The sequence below is a fragment of the Corvus moneduloides genome, chromosome 4 (genome assembly GCF_009650955.1).
Source record: "Corvus moneduloides isolate bCorMon1 chromosome 4, bCorMon1.pri, whole genome shotgun sequence".
In the NCBI taxonomy this organism is placed as follows: Eukaryota; Metazoa; Chordata; class Aves; order Passeriformes; family Corvidae; genus Corvus; species Corvus moneduloides.
Genome location: NC_045479.1, coordinates 62,424,839 through 62,436,963, shown reverse-complemented (window position 1 = coordinate 62,436,963; position 12,125 = coordinate 62,424,839). Strand labels below are relative to the sequence as shown.

At 39.7% G+C, this 12,125-nt stretch overlaps 1 protein-coding gene across 7 annotated transcripts in view; it reads right to left on the bottom strand.

Annotated features, from left to right (window-relative positions):
- SLC26A5 (solute carrier family 26 member 5) overlaps nt 1-12,125 on the bottom strand; it is a 36,129-nt gene that overhangs the window by 5,778 nt on the left and 18,226 nt on the right. For 4 of the 7 annotated variants that reach the window (XR_004239584.1, XM_032105606.1, XM_032105610.1 and 1 more), the window contains 12 exons: nt 10,860-11,012; nt 9,556-9,638; nt 9,314-9,461; nt 7,471-7,584; nt 7,081-7,158; nt 6,145-6,240; nt 5,287-5,393; nt 4,044-4,113; nt 2,580-2,672; nt 1,569-1,691; nt 468-674; nt 157-211 (listed from right to left, as the gene is read on the bottom strand). Coding sequence is in view for 5 of the 7 variants with exons in the window: in XM_032105606.1 (XP_031961497.1) it covers nt 157-211; nt 468-674; nt 1,569-1,691; nt 2,580-2,672; nt 4,044-4,113; nt 5,287-5,393; nt 6,145-6,240; nt 7,081-7,158; nt 7,471-7,584; nt 9,314-9,461; nt 9,556-9,638; nt 10,860-11,012 (1,327 nt within the window). In the remaining 2 variants the exon portion in view is untranslated. Of the gene's footprint in view, nt 1-156; nt 212-467; nt 675-1,568; nt 1,692-2,028; nt 2,057-2,579; nt 2,673-4,043; nt 4,114-5,286; nt 5,394-6,144; nt 6,241-7,080; nt 7,159-7,470; nt 7,585-9,313; nt 9,462-9,551; nt 9,639-10,859; nt 11,013-12,125 lie in introns of those variants that run through there. The other 3 variants (XM_032105611.1, XR_004239585.1, XM_032105612.1) reach the window with 3 other exon arrangements.

Sequence of the window (12,125 nt, the reverse complement as noted above, 5' to 3'; positions counted from 1 at the left end):
CATATGGGCTTGCTTTTCCTCAAATCCAATTTTACGTGAAGTGCTGATACTCCTGAGGCACTACTGGCAGCAGGAAATTTGGGAGCAGAGAGAAAGAGATAAAACACAATCTCTCCCGTAAAGAACACAAAAAAAGAAAAAAAAATCTCAACTCACCACTACAGCTGGCAATGCAGACACAGACACCGACTTCTTTGTATTCTTTTATAATCTACAACAGAGTTAAGCTGAAGTTAAATGCAGATAATACATCATCATGCACACTGCAGTTCTGGAAGCCATATACTGTGAAAGCTGCAGAGTCCACATTCCCCAGCATTCAGCTAAAACTTACAGAATTAAACCAGTGATGAGGTGACATATTGGATTGTATTTGAGCAGGCAGTTATGTCTCATGCTGACAGCTTCCTTATTAGGTATCTGAAAAGCTTTCTATGGGTTTTTCTGGGGAAAAAATCCCTACTTACCGATTTTAGTGTTTTTGCTCCAACCGAATCCACAAAGTTCACTGGGGTGAAATCCAGAATTAAAGAGTGAATATTTGTTTTGGGCTCCACAAAATATTCATGCTCATCAGGAGGTATGTCTTGTACACTAGAATCTGCAAATTTTCCATTCACAGGTAAGTCATCACTTGCTATCTCATGTTTTACACTTGCTTCTACGTCGTTAGTCTGGGAGAGAAGATAAATACAGCTTAGAGGCAGTCAGTGCTTTTTCAACATAAATCCCTTTCCTCCCCTCACTCATGTGTTCTTTAAGCCTTTAAAAGGTGTACAGCTTGTGGTTACTACAGAAACTGGCTTAACAAGCACACATACTTCCATATCTTGTGTATATCAAGGTTTGTTCTCTTATGCCCAGCCTTTCTACAGTCACACACAAGCAGCTTAAAGCTGGTATCTCAGGACTGAATTACCCATTTCCTGCAAACAATGACACCTGTTCATTTTTACTGACATATTTTTACTCCGTTTCCTTGCCTTATCCCTGCTAATCCCATCAAGGCCTATGATTCAAAATAAGCAACAGCAATCAGGCTCTCAAGTTAGGCTTTTTTTAGGTTTCCCATGGTAAAATCACACACCAGTTCCCAACACGGGGGTGAGTTTAAACATGCATAAAAGCACAAGCGTGTCCTAAATAACCCTTCTCAGTGTATCTGCCCCACTTGGCCATGCCAGAATTAGCAGAGGGGATGCCACCTTCTTATCACAAGGGCTGCTAATTCGAATTATTTTATTATATCTTATTTCTACATGATTATTCCAAGTGTGTGGAGAGGGGCAGAGTCTCTTTGATTTCTGCCAACACCAATGCTGAGATAACATGACAGGGTGGAGAGTTTCTGTGCCACTCTGTGCTACCTGAATGCAATCAAGGTATAACAGAATTATCCAATCCAGCAGTGAGCCTCTGATCCTTACACTGTTCCTTCAGTCACCTGTCCCCACTGCACAGCACTTGCTGCCTAAGCCCTGCTCCCCAAGCAGCACTCTGCACCTTGTATAAAACACAAGAATGGTAACACCTGAAAGCAGCCTGATAAAGCAGAGGTAAATATTTACCGAAGAGTTCACGAGTTTCAGCACAGCTTTCTTTCTGTGTTCATTTGCTGCCTTTATCTCCCTGGCATGGCGCTTCTGGGCTTTTCTCCTCGCTGCTAATAAGGCACCAGGGTCCACTCCAGTCTATCAGGAGAAGAAAGCATGATCAGAGCAGATTCAGCTTGTTAGGATGGCACTGGAGTATCAATTTGCACTGAATTAATCACTGCCATAAATTTAAACAAGGAGCCTGCATTTTCCAGCTTCCCTTGGTGGGAGTGAGAACAGTATAAAGAAGGAATCATCTTGGCAAGCACTGTATTAATAAGATGAGGGAGAGATGCATCTCATTGTTTTCTTAAAATCAGAGTGTTGTGTTTCAACCAAATGCTGATTGGAGTGCAGAGAGCAAAGGGGAAAGAAGTGCATTTGGGCAATAATCACTAATATCTCTCACTTTGTGAGGGCAAGTACCACCCACCTGTTCTGTATAAGACTCGTCATGGGAGCTACAGAAAAATTTTTCAGAAGTTAGTACAGGTGCAATTGTCACCATTTAGGCGGTTCTGCTGCTGCCACTGCCACCCAGTGAAACAGGCAGTGAGGCACACCCTGTGTGCAGGTGATCTGCTGCCTTGAGAGGCACTAAATGCCCACAATATTCCACAGTCTTACACTCCAGTAAAGTTAGCTACCCAACAAGGAAACTTTCATTCCCATTTTGTTTTCACTTCAGCAAATAGTTTCCTGCTGAAAAAAAAAGTTCAACCGGTTTGTGCTCTGCAGCCACCACTTTCCATTAACGAGCAGGCAGAATGAAGCTACACTTGCCTGTTTATTCCCTCCCACCATGTTGTTGCTTTCTAAGATAATCTGTAGCTGGCTGGAGGGTCACCTTCTCATATTTTACAGATCACCAGGGGTCACAGGCTAAGAAACACTGTGCTAGGGGCTACACTAAAGGAGCTGAAAGATGAGCATGTTTCAGAAACCAGTTTGAATTTTCAGGACACAGACATAGAATTTACTCACCTTTTTCTTCAGTGCACTTGTATACGACTCACTATTAGCAAAATAAAGTGATGTATTAGCTTGAAATATTTTGATTCCAGGATATTCTTTAACCTAAGGAAAATATTGGATGTGCACCGTTAAACAGAGTAAAAGCCCCTGTGTGATCATAAGACACACAAACATGCAGCAGTGCAACAGCCAAGCTTGGATGGCTCTCAGCACATGACAAATAAAGAAGGTTGGCACTGTTGTGAGCAAATGCAACCAGGAGATCAGAACCTCCCCCTTTTCCCAGTGTAATACTGCACACTATCAATGCCTGGTAACATTTCTCCTTCTTTATTACAACAGAATGTACAGCCATGAAAAAAGCTAAATATTTGCAGTTCTCTGATGTTGCTATTTGCAGCTGGTATTACCATGAGGAGATCATGCAGACCTAGAATTGCTTCCTTTTAGCCTCCCTTTCTACAGGCATGACTTCCTTCCTTCTCTCTTTTTCTTTCTTGACTTCCCAGGTACCAAAAAAACCAACCTTTCAAATTGTTGGTTTTATCCAGACCTTCAGACAGGTCTTGATACTCACTTCTCTCCCGTACCTTACATGCAGTCATCTCTAAACAGGCTGAACTGTGACATTTTCCATGCAAATGAGCTGGCCAGAAGCAGAGACCCAGCCTGCCATATGCTGCCAATCCCATCTTTACCCAGGAGGAAATGCTGACTGCATTCAGTGTAACAAAGTGGAGTCTCCTCTCCTTTGCATACAGATATAAATGTGTGTACCTATACTCCTGCTTTGCATCGTATTTAAAGCAGAACTGCAGCATCTTTTTCCATAGGTTTTTACAGACTGGTTCCTCAGTAAAGGGGGATGTAGCTTTCATAGCAGCATCTCTGAGAACATGGCAGAGAGTGCAGAAAATTGTAGCTGCTGTTTGAGAATAAATACAGCATGTTTATATCCACTGCACTGACAAAATATAATACTTTCATCACCTTTTGGTTGAAAAAAATGGCATTTATGAGAAGCTAAGTGCATGGTGAGCAATTGTGCCATTAATAATGTATATTTCACGAGCAGGGGATGGGTAGGATGCTGTTTTGAATAGTTTGTGCAATTCTGAAGAACAAAATTTGGATCCTGGGTTCCATGGATTCCATGCAATACTGCCACACAAGTAAAAAAGGTGGCCTGTGGCCTAAAGACTTTACCATTTTGTACAAACTAGGACAACGGAACCAAGATAAAAGCTACTTTTGATCAGCTCCTGGTGAAATGTACGTGCAGTACAAAGAGCTTGCATTTTGAACAAAGTAGCTTCTACTACTAAACCCAAACTTATTTCTTTCTTTTCAACACAGGTGAATGCACAGCAGACAGCACTGCATGTAGACTGTGGTAGGGCAAAGCAGCAAATTGCCACAGCTGTCTTTGCTCCACTGTATGAAACTCCTCAATGCAGAAGAACACATTCCTACCTCTTCGTACTCTTCCACATCACAGTAGATGTCAGTGTTAGGAATCTGACCGAGGATTCTGTATTGAGGGCTAGAGAGAAAGGAAACAAATATTTCTGTATTATCACTTATAAAGTGGAAAAGTGAGTGTTCAACACAGACTGAAACTTATTTTAAACAGTCATTCAGCAGGGCCTGTCTGGTACAGGATTATCTAAACTCTGGTACAGGATTATCTAAACATGGTTAAATGAAGCGAGCAGTTTATGGCAGAACACAATAAAAAGAAAGTTTGTTTCTGTCAGTGAAAAAACAATTCATAAGCTTAGCACTGAAATGTCTTTCTGAAAAACATGAGTCAAAGCATGCAAAAGTACAGGGCAAATTCTCTGCAGCACCAACTGGTGCAACTCCATTGACTGTCTAGCAAATATGCAAACTCATCCTGGCAGAAAACATGCTGCGATTTCAAAGAGCCACTCTGCTCCCAGGACAGTGCCTAAGCAGATGAATATTCCCAACTCACAAGAACTGTGACAGCGAAGTACAAAACTGTTCTGTTTGCAAGAATAAAACTGTATAGAGATGGCAGAAAAATACTCTTATTTGTGCAGAGTGGAAATCTCACAATTTGCTTTCATTCCAATGCAATGAAACCAAGACTTTTACACAGTCTCCACCTGCATGTCTCAGACCTTGAGCCCAGAAGCCTCACGTGGCAGTCCTATCCACACATGCAAGAAATCATTTCACTGTAGACATGGAAAGCTTCACAATAAGAACTCTGTCACTTTGAATGGGGAGAAGTTACTTGAAAACTGGAAGAGCAGCTACAGTATTTTACAAATTAGAACTTTCTTTTAAAATGCCTAAGCATTCACCTCGTGATAACCCGACACAGCTTCAGCTTGTCTGTGACAATTAGTGCACACAAAATGTAATCATGTACTGAAACTGGCAACAAGAAGATTTAAAGTTCTAAACTCTAAGCATTAAAACAAATAAACAAGATTAACCACTATGAGAAATGAAAAAACTTCTGTTTATTACTGACAGCGCAAGTTCATGCCCTCTAAAATTTTTCTCAGAAAAAAAACCCATTAACCCTGAGTCAGAGCTAAAGGGCATGACCTATCTTAGGAAACAAATTCTATACAGCATGCAGTTGAAAAGGGTGGAATGGACTTCTGTTTATTTGCACCCCTTAAACAAACAAAACCACATAGATCACCAAACACTAATTTTGATAAAGAAGAAATCTGACCTTTGTGTTCTGTAAATAACGGTTATCATTGCAAATGTTACTGCAGTAAGCAAACCATAGTCTAGTCCCAGGAAAAGAGAAGCCACAAAAGCTACCACCCAGATGGCCTAAAACAAAGAAAAGGTCTGAATTATTATGCATCTTTTCCTGTTAACAACAAAAACAGCAGCATAACCCAACTTCAAAACCTGTGTATCACTTCTGATCATGAATAGGCTCTAATGTAATCCATCATAATGGCAGATGGGAATTGCCTTAACCTTTCAGAAGGGCATAAAAGCTCATGGCACTCTTAACATCTGACAAACTCTCACATATTAATTCATGCCTTAAGTCGTGTTCTACCATCATCATCAGACTCCAAATAGCTTAGGATAAAAAAAAAATATTCAAGACCTGCAAGTAGCTCTAACTCAGTTCCATCAGCCAGTTCATCCAGGAAAGAAATACCACCAAAATGTTCCTGCCAATAAACTCTTAGTTCTGACCCACTCCAGCCAGGTTTTTGGTTTGTCTTAAAAGATGGCAAATGCCTTCAAGTGGTTTTCTTTGTTACTCTGTTTTCAAATTCTTCAGACAATCCCACAGCCTTCAGTGCAGTTCTACAGAAACACTGCCAGAGCTTCGCTTTTACTACAACCAAACTACTACTGACCTGAGTTACAAGATTGTTGAACAACAACAGAAATATTCTTGTCTCCAACAGATCACTCTCCCAGGGTGCTTACAGCTCCCTGTCTTATGTTCATCTGCAGTACAACACTAATTTGTAATTCCTTGATAAGTTTCTACACTGTTCTGGGGATAGCAACAAATTTAATATAGTAAATTATATGCACTGAGCTGTGCAATACTCACCAGCTCGATCTTACTGGTTCTCCAGAAGTGCATGATATCTCCAAACTGTTTAAACATTCCCTTCAGGTTCACCATGACAATTGCAGCTAGCACTGTCTAAGAACATGACACAAATGCAATTTTCAGAAGCGAAATAAACCCAATGCCAAGTAAGAACTTCAAAGTATCACAAATAACTATTTGTGTGCTTTATAACTGATATAAGTCCACTGAACAGATGTTCTATTTAAAAACTCACAGCTTTTCAGGTAGTTCAGTGGACATGTGCTTTTACTGCAGCTGCAGAAATGGCAAACCAGTTCAGTACAGTTTGATTTACTCTTTCTTAGCAAGAGGAACCACATGCTCCTACACTTCATGCTGCTACACTTACACTGCCTGAAGCAGTAGACATTGGACTCTTTTCCCAAGTAAAAAGTGACAGAATGAGAGGAAATCACTTCGCTGTGCCAGGGGAGGTTTAGATTGGATATGAGGAAAAGTTTCTTCATGGAACTGTTTGTCAAGAATTGACACAGGTTACCCAGGAAGTGGTTGAGTCACCATCCCTGGAGATATTTAAAGCGAGTAGATGTGGCACTTAGGGACATGATTCAGTGGTGGGCTTGGCAGTGCTGGGCTAACAGCTGAATGCAATTCTCTTAAAGGTCTTTTGCAACCTAAACAATTCTAAAGGGGAATTGCTTGAAGGTATTCTTATGTTCTAAAGACAGAGTCCAGGATATCCAATACTAAAAACAACAACAAAAAGCATGATGGGTCGTTCAAAACACTATTTATTTCTAGGCTAATTTACAGCAAAAAAGCATACAAAATTTAAAAGCTTCTGGATCAAAGCTTAACTGTTGTTAACCCTCCCACATTCTCAAGTTCAAGCAATACTCATGGGCCTCTGTTCACTGTCAATGCAATGTCTAACTTGCTAAGCTCCCTTACCTGTGGAAGTGGTTCAAAAAGGTATCCAATAGCCACAATTACCAACAGAACCATAACTGCAGAGAGTGTACCTGCAATCTGAACACAAAAAAGGCAGAGATTATTTAGAAGTGTCCCCAAGGGGAAATATTACAGATCAACTAACCCCTTGTGCTTTCAACAAGGTTGGTTGTACAAATGACTTTTGATTCCTTCCATTTAGTTCACCCATTTTGCCTGTCATGCTGCTTTCTATCCTAGCCCAGTCTGGATTTGAAACATGGGAAACTTCAGTTATTTCTTCTGGCCCAGGCAGAGAAATACAGCCATCTAGATAAGCTTCAGACCTGAGTGGTGGAGATCCAAAGAGTATAAACTTTGTTTGGCTCAAGGTTTAGGTATTTAACATACCTGAGTTCTTCCACCGGTGCTTTCCTGGACAAGACTCCGAGACATTGAGCAAGTGATTGAAAAGGTTTGGAAAAATGACCCCACAGAGTTGCATATTCCCAAGGCAATAAGTTCCTGTGTTAAACAATAGAGCAAAAAAAAGCCAAAGACAGTTATACTTAGCAGGTATACCAAGTTGGAGCTATCCATAGATATTAACAACCACATCTTATTTACAGTGCTTTCTAGCAACTTCATTGTAGAGAATAAGCAACCTAATTGTAGCTTATATTTGCAGTCCTCACACATGCACAAGCTGATGCACGTTGAATCATCTGTTAAACAAAGTCTCTGATGAAATGCTGGAGACATTTCCCATCCCTAAATGTTACAAGAATTAATCAGACTGAAAACTAAAATAAATGACAGCACTGCTTGTTTTAAGCATTTCTTCATCTTGGGGATAATTTGAGTTTTAACCCTGAATATACATGAAAAATGTTTCCTCATGCAAACACGATTCTTTGCTTCTCACCCTAAACTACATGTTTAAGACCATGAGCAGCCTTGCCTGTGTTTCCATGAGTGGTAATCCATTGGTGTACATGGAAAAACCACTGAGTATTCACTGCTTCATCAGGTAAAGCCCACATGAGAACTGCTCCCGTGAGTGAGATAAGAGCTCCATCTACCTCAGTACAGTGTTTCTGATGACTAAGAAATGATTTGTTTCTAATGAAGCCTCCCCAGATTACTCTGCATCTTGCTGTTTGTAACTGAGTGATCTGAGTCATACATTTCCAATAGTTCTCAATGAGTTTTTCTCTTTTGCATTTGTACAATCTGGTTTTGGACTCATTTAAACACTTGGCATGCACTGCTACTATGACAAGGAGTTCTACAGTTTAACACCCAGGTGAAGTAGAATCTGGCACCTCCTGAGGAAAAGATCTAGATGCTGAACTCAGGTCAGTGATGATTATGTTTAATGTAAATAGAACTGATTGCATTCATGCAGCTACAGATTTGTCCTCTTTTCTCCTTGGGAAACAGAGCACAATGACATGAAGGATGAGATTAATCTAATCAGATGTAAAACTCTGTAGGTAAACTCCATTTACTCTCAGAGGAAGACAGTAATTTTCAGAAGGGAGAACAGCTGATCTGTGTTGTGTCAGATGTGTGCTCCAGGAGATGTGTTACAGCACAGGAACTCTTATCTCCCTTGACACCACAATGATATCGACCAATAATCCAATTGCAATATTGATTCTAAATTGCACAGGAAGGCCAGAGTAGGTGAGGAGGACATATAATTTTCATTTTAGGGAGTCCCTAAACACAGTCCTTATCACTCAAATCATGCTCAGAATGCCAAGTACAGACAGGGCCAATTGCAGAAAATGACAAGTTGCCCACTTGCAATGGGTGGGAATAAGAAGAAATTATAAAACATAATTGGAATTTTTAAACTCTAGACGAGTTCTTTGACACATAAGGTACTGTATTTATCCCATGGGAACTCTATGCTTTGCTCTATTACAGAAAGCAAAGAAAATGTAGCTGCTCATCAGGACAGTATGGCCGAGTAATGTCTGTCCCAACAATTAATATTCATACATAATTCCAAATATAGCAGAAGTAGGTGTCCCAAAATGAAGCTAGAAGTGAAACTGGTTATCTAAACACAGCCAGAAGAAGAACTTAAAACTAATTCCTGGCCTTTAAATGTGTAGGCTGTCAAAAATCTGGCCTGATTCCACTATTGAAAAAACCCTCACTTTTGCCAATATCACACTCTACTTTAATGATGTAACAAAGGTGCTACTGAGAATTTTCAACAAAGTAACCCCACTACTTTTACCTGATTCCCATCGATGGTGTAACCATGTTTAAGGGCAAAGATCTTGGCCATTGATACAGCCATTGAAAATCCAACTATTGCTATTGCTACTGCATCCACAAATAGTGCTGGGATGAGCTGAATCTCCGGAACTGCTGGTGCACGTAACCTTGGAGATTAAATTAATATTTATAAATTAATACAATAAAAGCTATATGCAATACAGAAAAGGCACAGTCTTAATAAGAATGTATCATCCCTACCCTTGAGGAATATTCCCAACAACATCCACTTTGTATGACTCACTCAGATTCATTCCAGCTGAAACTCCTGTCCCAATAATGACCTAAAAATCCACAAACACATTTGTAAACATTATCTAAAAAGAGATAAAGCCACCCGAAGAGATATAAAGGTTAGCTGACTATGATTAATACACACAAGGGGTTACATGTATTTGTCAATCAGTTTGGCATGAGTTAGGGGCTAAAAAAGCAGATAAGAAGGAGGAAGCATCATCATTTTCCCTTCATCATGTCCAACTCATCCTGATTTTACAAAGTTTTTCTGTAAACAGTTAAATGGAACATGCTATGGTATGATCTGAATCACTTGAACTCCCTTTGCCTAAGCCAAGGTCAGGCAAGTTAGTATACTGGAAAAATCAAATGCAAGGACACTCCTGCCTGTGCACAATGGCATATTTTCATGCAGAGCCTATTACCTGTAAAGAGAACTGATGCAATAGTGAAGAAAGGAACATTGTTTTGCTATTGCCTATCAAAAAATACCCTATTACACCACCTCCCTCATCTCTCACCAGCATCCCTTTTCTTTGTTCCTTCTATCTAGATTGTGCCCATAGCTTCAATTATTCCCTTTCTTGAATCCATTATGTGCAGGTTGTTTGAGAGCTGTAGTAATCCAAGAACTCATTTTTAAATCAAATCACTTTTAAAGGCAAAAGATTGTCTGAGCTGCAGGCTTTGTGTGCATTATGATAATCTGTTTTATCCACGCATTTTAGAACAGTTGTTCAAAACAGAATCAGTGCTGCAGTCAGTTATCAGTCTCAGAAACAGAGAAAGGAAGTATTAAGTCCTGATGGTCCTGCTCTTCTTTCTGCTACTGCACTTCAGAAAGTGAGCAAGCCCTGCAGAACCTCTGAACAGGCATCTGTAAGCACCTTCCTTCAGGAGAGGGTTCTGAGCTCTTGGACTGCAAGTGGGAAATGCCACTCAGAGGGATGTCTTGCAGAGACTCTTGCAGGTGTCCAAACTCCTGGATAGAGAGGGTTTTACAACACATATATATGTACCCATTGCTTTAGGGGACTGGGGGTGTTTAAACTGCTTTTCAATTCTTCTTTGTGGCTTTATGCTCTCCATATGGGCATACCAGTTCTTAATTTTAACAGAATCCAAACCTTCAACTGTATCAAGGCTCAAATGAATTATGTTCAATGAAGTTACTCTCAAGCTCAGTAATATAAGATAGAACATGAGATAGTTTCTACAGCTTTAGAACAGCTATATAATTTAGCCATAGAATCTCCCAGCTGGCTTACCACAATGATCTCCATAGGAATAGGAACTGGGAGCTTCTTCTTAAAGCGGAGATTGATTTCCTTGCCAATCAGCAATAGAACAATGCATGTTAATCCAACAATCAATGCAGCAATATTGGTTGTTGTTATTTTTGAAAGCACGGCAGCTATGCTCTGTAATATACCAGAAGCATCATAATTATTCTTAAGAAAATAGAATCTTCATGGAGATTTGCCACAAAAGAGCAAATGTTACACTGCTTTTCAGATGTGGTTTCATTCAAAATTTATAACCACTGTGAACAAGTGCCTCACCAAAATACCCACTGTTCCCACAAAACACAGAAGACTAGAGTATCTCAGGCAGAGAAATGCACTTGAATCATTTACAATATCAGTGTTCCTTAAAGGGGGAAAAACCTAGGAGAAAAAACTCTAATGGAGGAAGAAGTCTAAACTAAACCATGTCTCTCATCATCAACATTTTCACACATATTCCTCAGTGGCAGCTACCTGAAAGCAATAAATGCAAACTCCTGCTAATACCTTCAAATATTTTTTGGCAAGTCACATTTACTTAGAGCTGCATAAACAATTCTGAAACAATAAAGCTGCTAATAGAACCACTGAGGTTGCCATAACAATATGGTTAAATAACAGTGATCCAGCAATGCTGCTGAACTGACCCTTAATCCAAATAACTTTTAACTGAAAACATTTACTAAAAGGGTGTTAGAAAAAAAACCTGCTGGAATACACAAGTTGCTAGAGGGTAAATGATTCTCCATACCAATTATTCCTCCTTCCACTGCATTCAAATAAATAAATAAATAAATAACCTCTGGAGATGTCTTTGAAAGAAGATGAACATACTTTTCCTTAAGCAGATGGAAAATTGCAGCAGCTGTCAGGATGTTATACATTCAAGATGTCCTGGCAGTATACATCTTGAATTTATACCTTCCCTTCTATTTGTTTGGAAATTAGTATGACTGGTTCCCAGATCAGTGAACTAACAGCAAATTTTGGAATTAATCATTAATGCAGACTTGTTTCCAAAAGGTTTGTTATAGCTGCACAAACATACAAAAAGATTCCCACAAGGCATTTTCTATAGCCTACGTGTAGATGAAATCCTAAAGCTTCGTTATTGCTGGGCCAGCAATCTACTCAAAAGCTTAGGTTTTCACAAACAAATGAGATCTTCCCCTTTCTTCCACTCAAGAGTGTAAAGATTCTGAGAGTAATACTTTCTAGCTTTGCAGAACATGCCTGATCTACAGTAAA